Source organism: Anomalospiza imberbis, chromosome Z (assembly GCF_031753505.1).
Source record: "Anomalospiza imberbis isolate Cuckoo-Finch-1a 21T00152 chromosome Z, ASM3175350v1, whole genome shotgun sequence".
Classification (NCBI taxonomy): Eukaryota; Metazoa; Chordata; class Aves; order Passeriformes; family Viduidae; genus Anomalospiza; species Anomalospiza imberbis.
In genome coordinates this window covers 3,429,018-3,441,119 of record NC_089721.1, presented here as the reverse complement: position 1 = coordinate 3,441,119, position 12,102 = coordinate 3,429,018, and the positions used below count along the sequence as shown (strand labels likewise).

The window sequence follows — 12,102 nt, the reverse complement described above, 5'->3', positions numbered from 1 at the left end:
AATCCAGTCTTGAGACTAGCTTAAGCATCTCTGTTTAGCAGTCTGAAAACAAAACTTGTGTATATCTACATTATTAGTGCTACATCAGCCAAAAGTCCTGATGACTTTTATCTCATCTCATAATTTTGAGGATGATATTAGTCCTTCTCTTCTATTAGAGAATTTAAAAACTCTAAATGCTTTTCCTGTTCTGGTGTATTTGCTTTTTAATGTTCAATCTCTGTAATGTGTTCTGTCTTAATGTAAAGCCCTTAGACTAAAAAAACTTTCACCAGCCTGTTCCTTTCAAAGATTCTTCCACAATCTGCTCCACCTTGCTTTTAAGCAAATCATTAAGAGCATATGCTCCTCTTATTGACCAAAGGAAGTTTGTCTTGAAGATCTTGTATACCTCTAATTATACATGTTCTAACTGCAATTTCATCACTTGTTACTCTCCACAAAGCAATTCTGGCTGCTTTCCTCCTCAAATTTTAGAATATATGTGTCCTTTTCTTGATATTCATTACTTTTAAATACTGTTCCAAAGGGGCATGGAAGTGACCAGCTCATTTGCTTTATCCAGGTGGATATTTATCATCTGGATGTTATGATAGGAGAAATTGGATAAATCAGCCCATTCACATCACAGCTGCATCCATTTACATCAAATCTCTGTATACATATGCAAGTTGCACAATAAAGAATCATGAATTACTGTCTACAGCAGCTATTTGAATATAGTTAGAGTCATTTGTCATCATAAATCAAACTGTGTCACTCCTTTTATCATCTCTGTTGGTTTTCTTTGCACTCTGTCTTATTTTTCAGGCATCCTCTAGTGCTGAAGAATCCAGGACTCCAGTCAGATTTCTCAGCACTGAGTTGGTACCTCACATGCAGAAACCCCCCACATTAAATACAGAGGGCATAATTGAATCCTCCACCCCTATAACCATTGAACTATGTGAACTGCCAAAATAATGAAAACATCTTTTACTCATTTCCCCAAGGCAAAAAATTCTGTCCACAAGGTCTGCCCATAGGCAAAAGAAAATGATTAATAAATAATGTATTTGAACCTTTTAAGTGAATAACATATACACTAAAGATAAATGAAGAATATCAGAAAGGCATCCAGAACAATTTGAAATTTCAGATTCAATGGTCCCAAATAAGACATATGAAAATGTAGAATTTAGGTCATCATAAGAGATGTGATAGTACAGGTGACTGCACTGGGGGAAAGAGAAAATAGCTTCAAGTTACTACAGATATTTCTCTATATGTGACCTCTCTGAACTACACCCGAATAAAAGAATTCATTATTCTCTGAGGAACAAAAAATAACTCCACAGAGGAAGCCAGCAGGCAATCTTTCTTCTAATAAGGCCACTAATAGAAGAGCATGTCAATTTTTTGGAATTCATACTCAGAAAGTTGATGTGGAAATATTAGGGCTCTATAATTAGGCATACAAGATGCTCTGAGCAGGAAAATAAGGTCCTAAAAGTGCAGTTTCATATATTCAGTGTATTGCAGTGAAAGAAAATCGAGGTGTGAATTCATCATTGTCCACAAGTACTAACAGAAAACACAGATTTTAATGAAATAGTTAGTAAAGAGATAAAATGTCTAGAAATTAGAATTACACAAAATTCTTGAAGCAAGCTTGAAGAAAATTGAATTATCTACCTGTGAAGGAAAGTAAAATACATGGACAGTTTTGTTATCAAAGATCATAAACCTACCAGGAACTCTGCTTTTGTACAATTCTAGAGCTTAATCTGCTTTAGGAGAAAACTGGAACTTACCCATACCTGGGGATACGATTGTCTGGCATTGGTGGCCCTTCTCTACAAGGCGTTTGTTTGCTTTTTCATGACAAAAAATGCTATGTGCACCACCATTATTATGCATAAAACACCTGCAATTCTTCATTAGAACTATGCAGGCAGCACCATGAAGTGACCAAAGGAATTTATATGTCATTTTGAAAGGTCAGTACCCTTACCCTTTCAGAACTGTTACCATGAAGTAAATTTGCATCTAGTAAAAAAAAATACATATTCTTTCATCCTTCCTTTTCTATTTTTTTTAAATCTGAATAAGCTGAATAATTTCCCTGAAACACCCAAGGAAATAAAAACCTGGATTACTATTTTTGTTTGTTTTTCAGACAGAGAATTATCAGGGAACAAGCAATTATTTTCAGATGGCATACAGATCTGTGTCTTTGCTAATAAATATCTCAATTTCTCCACTTAAATTGGCATTTTTTGCAGTTAGAAGAGAAGAAGAAGAAACCAAAACAGCAAAAACTTCAGTTGAGTGGACTTTGAGGGGTAAAAAAGGAACTTAGTTTGCCTTAAGTCTAATCCACAGCATGCCCAAGCACTTGAAAGGGAACTTTTTTCACCTTGACTCTTATTGAGCAGTAATTAAATCCAACACTTTCACCCTGGTGATTGACTTGCCTCAGGACATGAGAGAAGGCTAGACCCTTTCCTCTGATTCATTTACCAGGCATTTAGGGAAACACAGCCGTACCTGAAAATATTCCTGAGGAAAATAAGAAACTGAATGAAAACCAAATCCCTCCAAAAAAAAAAAAAAAAAAAAAGGTGCTGAGGTGTTGTTTGATCAATGTCTGTGACACCAGGCCCAGTGGTGGGGTAAGAACAGCATCAGCAGGCCCAAGTGATGCTTTTCAAGCTCAGCACTTTTAATACCAGCGGAATCTCTACCTTTGCCCTTCATCCTTTTCAGTGTAACCTGGATCATACATTAATTTATCTCCAGGGAGTCTGAAAACAGCTGCAGTGGGCCAGCTCTCCAGCAAACACTCCATGGTGCTCTGTTTACTGGGGACTCTTGTTAGGAGCACATGCTTGAAAATAATAGGCACATAATTTGCTTTATCAAGGCAGAATAAGAGGTAAAACCCGTCCAGAAAAAAAAAAAAAAGGCAGTTGAGCACATAAATGAAAGAAAATTGCAGATTAATCTAATTCCTCATACTGAAGTTCCCACATCACAGAGAACATAATTGTTTTCACACATTTTGGAAGTTATTGTGTACACATGATCTTGAAATTAATTGGATGAGTCACCTGCATCTGTAGAAACACAGCCTCTCTGCCACACTGGAAAAAACAAACAAAACAAAACAAAACAAAACAAAAATCAAAGAAATCAATGGGTAAGAATGCCTCCCTTAGCCAGCCCAGTCTGAGAATACATTTCCTCACACTATTCCTCTGATATCTTTGAGAAAATCTTTTCTTAATTTCTTCTCATCCATTCTTTTTTATTCTTTTTAAGACTGAAGCTTGAAAATACATTTCTAAATACTTTTAATAACTATACAATTAAACTGGAAATGCATTAGTTTTACAAAAGTCTTTAGGCAATTAGTTTAAAATGTCTTCGAATTTTATATGGTGGCGACAGATCATCTGGCAATCTGTTTGAGAAATAAACTTCCATAAGACAGCTAAATAGAAAATCACTTTACACCTATGATAAACCTATGCTATGCATGAACATGCCATTTTATTTACCTGGAATAACTCTAGATGATGTTCAGCCTTAAATAAATCATAGTTAGCCAGGGTTAGGAAAAAAATCAAACAAAAAACCAAGAAAACACTAAAACAATATTTTTATTCAGCCAAGAAGATGCACATAAAGGTGGGTTATGGTGCAATCTGATCAGTGTTTGGAGATTGCTTAGGTAATAATTTTTCATCAAAGGGGTTTTTTATTTTATTCAGTTGCCCAGGAACATCAATTTGTTCATTTTAGCAGTCAATTTGCAAGCCCTGGGTTAATCATCACTAACGTTTTGCAGAATGTGCTGCAGTTAAGTACTGTTATCAATGTAACTGGTTTGCTAAATGAAATGCAGCAATGGATGGGCCTGGGATTGAAAGGCTCTTTTGTGCATGCTTTTTATTTGTAACACTGAAAAACAGAGCTAACCCCAGAGGTCTTATCTGCATCAGGCAAGGACGATGAGAGCACCTTGTTTACTGATCTCTAAAGGTATTTGTGAGTAAAACGGTTTTCAGAATCTCCAAGGTTCTTAGGGTTTGAACTCTATGTCAGGTAATTTCATGTAAGTTTGAGTGGCACTGAGGTGGCCTGATATTTGTCATCAGAGCAGAGAAGAACAGATGCCAAATCTGCATTCTTAATTGAAATATAACTAAAATTAGAAACACATCATTTTGATATGGACTATAATTGAATGAGAGTCAATACAAAATTTACTTTATTCACGTCAGTTTAATTTCAATTTAATTATTGGTTCTAGCGTAACTTTGGTCTGAACTTGCATCAGCCTGTACTGGATGTTCTTGATGACAAGCACAACTTACACAACATAAGAAATCAACATATTGCTCTGAAAACAAAAATAATTCTGTTTTCATAAGTCTAAGAAGGGGTAACTCATTCTAGGGAATCTATACTCCCTAAGTACAGTACAGAAATCAACTCCTATAAAAATTTACAGCTAGCTTTGTACATTTCCATTAGACACAACTATTACCTGTTTCTTCCAGAGCTGGGTTTTGAGGTGGTGTTTTTTTCCTCCTATAAAGTAAGGTCAGACTTTTTTTTTTTTTAATTAATATTAGTTTTCTAAAATTGATTTTGAAATGAGAGAACCCTTAAGTAACAATTCTCAGACCATTTGCAGTTTACACATTATTACTCTGCATGTGATGGGTGTCAGATTGGGATACACAGAGTTCATCTTCTTTTACCAATTCCTGTGAAACTTACACCACACCGAGTAGGACGAATAAAAGGATGTTGCCTGTCCTCCTGGACTGACTGCCATCTTTGAGCAGAGAAGTGAAGCCTGAGTAATCCAATGCCCAAAGAACATTAATTTTGGTCTCCTCCTGCTCATTCCACCCCATGCACAAGTGTCACAGGTAGAGAGCAGGGGAGGGTTGGATCCACAAGTCCAAAATGCCCAGGGGATCTCTGGAAGTGGACTACATCCAGGGTAAAAAGAAATCTGGCATTTTTGCAGCTTCGTTCCTATGGAAAATTCATTCCAAACCTGAATTATTTAATATTTGAATGAATTGAGGAATGGAAAGGCTTTCATCCAAAAGAGGTTTACCACTCAGTAATTTAACCCCAGCTGTTACTGTTTCCATCGCAGTTTAAAAGCAAAGAAGGAGGGAGAAGACAGGAAAAAGAAGGCAGGATGTTATCAACATAACAAACCACATATCACTGATTTTTCAAAATCAAAATTGGAAACTGAACTATTTTTTTTCCTTTCATCCTTATTCTACTCTGATTCATTTTTATGGCTAAATTCATAATTTCCTGGACACACTGAATCTAGGTCACTGGGGGAAAGCAGAGCTCGTCTTGTACAATGAAAGTAGTCATTAATGGCGTTTTCTGTTTTTAATCCAGTGTAAATTAATCCTGTTTATGTAACAGTCAGAATGAATTAATGATTTATGGAATGACATCTATTTTTACTTTTTATCTCTCTCTGATTTCTATCAGTTGGACTATCTCTCAGGATTCTACTGAAATATTTCAGGTCCATTACACATCAGAAGTTCATAGAAAGTAAATGTTGAACTGCCCACCTCATTTCTTATGAACACTTAATAATATTCAGATGATGAGGTATTCTTTTTTTCACCCAGAAGTTTCACTTTCATGATAACAAGAGAAAGTTTTCAATTATCCTGTAGAATTTCATAAATATCCAGTTATTCCCATCTTATTTTCTTTAGACTACACAATTCTGCTTGTTAATTATGTGTATCTCAGCTTTGGTGATGTATCATACCTTGTTCAATCCACAGATATAAAGGTTTTATTCTCATTAAAGTAGCAACTAACATTTTCTGAACACAGAAATTTGAATTAACTAAATTAGTGATTTCAACTCTTATCTAATAGCAAATGGAAACTCAGAAATTTCCTCCACGTACATGTAAAGTTTGGTTGTTATGATTCAGTCATGCTTTGAATGTAGTATAGTTTCTAATACTTTGTGGTGAACAAATTTTCAAAACTGCATTATTCCTACAAATATATGTTTGGGGGTGGGGGAAATTGCTGCCATCTTTTGGACACACTCAGGGAAAAAAAAAAGAAAAAAATAAACTAAAAAATACTTAAGTAAGGAAAAAAAAAAGAAGATATTTTACTGAAAGTTTGAGCTGGCACATACTGGATACCTGTTTTTCTCTGGAAAAGATAATCTGAATTTGCAGAAATTTACCCCAAGATTACCAATATTTTGTTCTTTCCCATTTTATATGGTGATTATATAGCAACATCTGTGCAAGAACTGTTTGCTTGGTTAAGTAATACTGATGGGAAATAGCTTCCATTGAAAGATGTGCCACTGAAGTTGAAGCCAAATATAACAAAACCACAAAGATTATGGATACAGAAAGAAAATTATGTTCACTCACATTTTAACTTTTTGCACCTATACTTCATATTATTGGTTGAATATAAATGAAACTTGTTTGATCTACACAGTTATTACAGTTTAGTGTCACAGCTATTTATCCTGAAAATTCCTTGGAATCTAGCTGGGATGCATAATATTATATAATCCTGCTTTTTACAATTTTATTTCTCTTTCTGTTGTTTTTTTAGAATTTCCAGAAGATGTAATCAAATTCTTGTTGTGTGGCCAGCTCAATATACTGACTTCTGAGACAAACTCTGCATGTTCAGCAAAGTCTTTGTAAGAACAGAGAATGCTGGTTTCAGCGAGAATAAATCAAAGCTGATAATATCTGAGAAAAAGAAAACATTGTCCAGGGAAAATAATGACTCCTCTGAAGAGATATCATTGTCAGACACTAGCATATCTTGCCAGCTGTAGACAGAGATATTAAAATATGCTGCAAATCTGCCTCATAGCCTGGAGTGGGACTCAGGCTGGAATACTGTACCTGTCCAGACCAGAGAGGAGACTAAACTCAGCTGAGCCACAATGACACTCAGCGGAAAAAAAAAAAAAAAAAAAAAAAAAAAAAAAAAAAAAAAAAAAAAAAAAAAAAAAAAAAATTAAAAATATGTGGGGGAGAAAACAGAGTCACTGCAGGCATCCCCTACACTCTGCACTGTACAGCTGACTTTGCAGTTAGTTTTATTTCTGCTGGAGCACAAGGACCCTCAGGCCAACATGTTACATCCACAGTGTCCAGCAAACCACCAGCCCTCACCAAGTGGGAGAGTGACACGGGCACTTGCTGTTAAACTCACAGCAGCAGCCGGGCTGCTCTCTCCTCACACACAACACACCCAAGGTCAGCCCTACACAAACAACCAATTAAAAAGGCTTGCAGCCTTTCAGTCTGCAACAAATTAAGCTGACTCATTGCCCCAGTCACGAACTATATTCTTTTACCCAAGACATGTGCAAAAGAAAGAGGAACGAAACCCCTCATTAAACAATGTCCTTTTCCGGCGAACTTTACGCTCCCAATTCACCCCTTCTCTCCCAAAATATTGTTGCTGAAACTTACCGCTTTTGCCAACTCCCCCTGCTCCCAGCATCACCACCTTGTACTCTCTGGAGCCTGCTGAAGAACTGCTCGAGGAGCTGATCATTGCATTTTCTAGCTCCATCTTGCACGAAGCAGCAGAAGGGACTGAAACAGAAGAAAAAGCAACTGGCAGGTGTTTTCTCTGATCTTAAACAACTATAAAAGCTGTGTTAGGGAAAAAGAAAAAAAAAAAGGCAGAAAGGGAAGGTATAATGCAAGAGCTATGATTTGACAGCCTCACACACTGCTGTGCCTGTGTTAGCTGGAGAAGGTCTCATAGCAACCACTTTAACAGCTTCCAATAAAAATCTCTCTCTGCCCCCTCCCAGCTCTGTATCGTTCTCTGTTTCTCTTCCTGGACAGCAGCAGTTTTGTGAGGCATAAGAGGTCTGGTACCTCTGGGGTTGCAGCGTCACTGAACAAATAGATCAGATACTTCAGCAAAATAAAATGGTTCAAATTTCTTAATCATGAAACTTGTTATTCCATGTAGTACTTGCTTGAATCTTTAGACAAACCACACAACCTTCTTTTCACCTTGAGTATGCATCCTACCATCATCAAGTCTGCTAGTTTTACACTTGATACTATTACAAGTGAAACAAGTAACAACTTTTAACAGCCTTCTTTCTTCGTGAAGTTCGCTGCAAACACAGAAGTTTTCTAGGGCTAGATTTGTCTCCAGATCAATACTCATTTTAGTTCAGTTTGCATCCATTATTTGCAGAAGTAAACCAGATACTATGGGGAAAAAAAAACAACAACTTTACTTGTTGTTTCCCTCCTTTATCCATACAATTTTCGAAGGAGACAGGGACTGAAGGGAGGGGGATATATTTGTTCAGAAAACGTGTAAAGAAAAACCAACTTTTTAAATGTATTTATTACTAATATCAAGTGATTTATCTTACCAAGCTGGTGACTGACATTCAGTGTGAAAATCTCTCACTGAAATTATTCAGTGAAAACTTACAACAAAACACAGCAGTTCTTCACTGATTCATGATTTTGTTCTTAGAACACCCAGTCTATTTAAAGAACATGATAAATAATAAGATACTTGCTCAGCTTTAACTGTTATTTTTTACTTTTTGGGGACCAAAAAGCATCTACTGCAAAATGAGTGGAAAGCAAAACCTGTTCTCCTTTGGAAATGCTGAGCTTTCACAACAGAGGTGACTATTAAGGAGACATGGAAATGGAAGCAGAAGAAGCAGTTAATAAAGTATTTTGGAAGTCAGACATCTTCATGTGTCTGCTCTTCCAATAAGTTCACAGAGAGTAAACGCATGGTATTACTTAGGAATAGCTTAGAATTAAAAATGGAAAGAGAAATGAAAAAAAAAAATCATAGACTGATGGAGAACACGATTTAAAGAAAATCAAGGAGAGGAAAAGGTGTAGAAGGGCACATATAGTTTAGAAAGGTAAATTGATGGGCTAAAAAAATACTTTATTAAAAAAAGAACAGAAATTATGATAATACTAATTAGAATGGAGAAGGTGAACAGAACATGAATACTCATTTTGCCTCCTAATAAAAACTTAGGGGACAGTGGATGGAACAGAAGGTAGTCCAGTTCAAAAAAAAAAAAACAAAAACAAAAAAACCCACAACCTTAAGAAAAGTAACAACTAAAGAAAAATTTTGATGCTTGAAACATGGGCAGTATCATTGATCTTGTAATGAAAAAAAATTAAATACAGAGTAATATTAACTCTGTATTGGACTATTAAAATCACAATTTCTTGCTTAAGGAGTACTCACATGAACAGATCCTGCAAAGCCAGGGAGAAATCCAAGTATGATGGTCTTCTTTCAGCCAGGCAGTAAAAGAGGGCAGAGACAGAGTCACTGTTTTCTGAGAAGTCCTCCAGAGTCAGGACGTGATACTGTCCTGAGGGACTTCTGACCCAACCATGCTGCACACAACTCCTTAGTGCCAGGGTAGGGTGCCTGTATTTATGTCTGGATGGAAACCTCAGGACTCAGAAGGGTTTGCTCGCCAGAGCATAAAGTAGGACGTAAACAGGAAATGCTGCATATAATAATATGGTATCTAAATATTGAATTTCAGCAGGAACAGACAGGTAGGTCAGTTAATCCCCATTGCAATTAGAATTTAATTTTCATTAAAACCATTCTTGTGTGCTTATTATTGATACAGTAGATAAAACTAGTAATGATATCAAAACCACTGCTTAGAACAGCTGGGTTTTTCTGGTAATCTCCCATCAACACAGCAACCTTCTCCTGAGGAGCTTTTGTTCCCATACCTGGCAGGAATATTTGGCTGACATTAAAATGTCAGGAAAGTGAGTGGCTGTGGGCATGACATAAAAGGCAACCTAGGCAAAATATATTTATATTGAAAAATATTAAACATAATGTATACATGATAGACAAGAATGAGTCAGATTTTTTTCTCCAGCTGTTCCAGCTGTTTCTCATAGCAAAGTGGCAAGTCCATTTCTTATTTTGTTCAGGGATGGAACATGGGGAAAGAATTTGTGAAATGGAAGAAGCTACAAAACGGAATTATGTTAGAGCAGGAGGATGAGTAAGACAACCAAATAGAAAGCCACTTCCTCATATTTAAAGAAAAATAAAAAAAAAAGACAGCAATTTTTGTCTGAAAGAGCAGAATTAAGTTTTTGCTGATGAGAATTAAACACTTAAAATGCTTGCATTAAAGACACTTACATGTTTATTTAACTTTACCAGTTTATTAAGTATTATTACATTACATAAATAAACATATTGGACAGACATATCCTCCTAAATTCCAGAGATTTGTCCATAGATTGAAAAGGTTATACTGCATTCCTATTTATAACACAAGACTTGTTCTAATTAGTTTTCATCATAACTTGCTATTGACAAACAGCCTCCTCTGCCCTAATTTCATTCAATTCAGTAGTGGAGAAGAAGTATTTAGCTTTATTTCCATTTACAATAACATCAATTAGTCTTCCTTCTCCCACCAGAGCTGTAAAGTACTAGGGTTTACTTTCAGTCTGCTGCCAATAAAAATTAATACTGAGATGATTTGAAATTACCTGGCCTGAAACACTTATTAATATAGGGGGAAAATCAGCTATATAAATATTTTACAGATAATAGGAATAAACTGTACTAAATCTTTTTTGTACTAAATCTGTACAACTATTTAATCTGAGGTACTGGAATTTTTACAGTGTGTGACATTCCACAGCAAATTCCAACTACCTATTTTATCTCTGCTTCACTGTTTTAAAGACACATTTATCATGATGTAAATTCATAGAAAGCTGTCCTTAGGCAAAAAAAAGAGTCAGTGCAAAGGTGGGAAAAAAGCTTGGAGTACTAGCTTGTAATGAATCATTTATTTAAGAAATTTAGTTCTATTCCTGTTTACATATTGCTTATGACTTTATGGTAATTTTTCTGATTTTTCCTCTTCTTTTTTTTTTTTTTTAATTTTCTATTAAAACTCACTGTAATATACAACAAGCAATCAAAACATTCAGCATTCAAACTCTAGCAACTGCTTTGTATGAATTCATGTTTTGTTAGTTAAGGCTGAAAAGGTATTAAGGACACTTGGATCTTAAGAAAAAGAACATACAGTTATCTTAAAAGAGATGAGCTTTTTTCAAGAGAAAATACCATTAGGAAACACATATCATTCATCCTACATCCTCACTTGCTCAGGGGATGTTGATAAAATTGTTGAATAAAATAATGAGATGTTAATACAACATGTAAGTGTTCTGAAATTGTTTCCTAGAGCATTTTATGTTGAGGAGATTTTATCAATTAACCTGGATAAATATTCCTGTCATTAGGCAGGGAGCTCATGAGTTTGAAAACTTGAATAGCAAGCAAAATGCAAATCTTGACTGATTTGTGCTCCATTAAGTGATGGGTTAAAGGCATATGAACCATCTAATAATTGTGAATATACATAAGCCCACGGAGGTCCATGCCATAATGGAAACACTGACCAATCTTTTGTCCCTCATTTTTACACATTAGATACAGCAGAGGGAGAAAATGTAAAATAAATCCTTCATAAAAAGGCATATAAGGCCAACCTGCTGAATTGCTGAAGTGCTGCTAAGACAAGAAAGGGTGCTAATGCTGAAATAGTTGTACAGAACTGAAGAACTGATTCAACCTGCTCCTGAGAAAAAAAAATACTTTTGGCACACCAGCTTAACTTGATCAATTCTGAGAAAAGCTAGCATAATAAAGTAATTGCTAGGGGACCTAAAAGGAAAATTCTAAACTTAAATTTTACATTAGTGTGTTTAATATATCCAGTCTCAAATATGCTGAACACCTCTGAATTGTGTTGCTAAGGGACCTCCAACAGACTACAGAAGCATCTCTGTGGTTTTGGAATTCAGATTCCTACTAGAAATACCCAGTGGTTCAATCACTCACCGGCCACAGGCACCCTGACTTCCTTCAATAATGCCCATCCCTATTCTATTCTGCAAATTACTCATCTGTGGGATGATTCCTTGTGTCACACATAGTGTAGTTGACTGGATACTTGACAACCTCACACCTTGAAGATGG

General features: G+C 35.7%; 1 protein-coding gene across 2 annotated transcripts in view; it reads right to left on the bottom strand.

The window, feature by feature from the left end:
- Positions 1-9,437, bottom strand: part of RIT2 (Ras like without CAAX 2) — a 186,571-nt gene extending 177,134 nt beyond the window's left edge. Inside the window, exons 1-2 of one of the 2 annotated variants that reach the window (XM_068175955.1) lie at positions 9,304-9,437; positions 7,515-7,640 (exon numbers count right to left, since the gene is read on the bottom strand). In XM_068175955.1, the coding sequence (XP_068032056.1) occupies positions 7,515-7,617 (103 nt within the window). In that variant the 5' untranslated portion in view covers positions 7,618-7,640; positions 9,304-9,437. Of the gene's footprint in view, positions 1-7,514; positions 7,641-7,776; positions 7,796-9,303 lie in introns of those variants that run through there. The other variant, XM_068175954.1, reaches the window with a different exon arrangement.
- Positions 9,438-12,102: the final 2,665 nt, after the last annotated feature.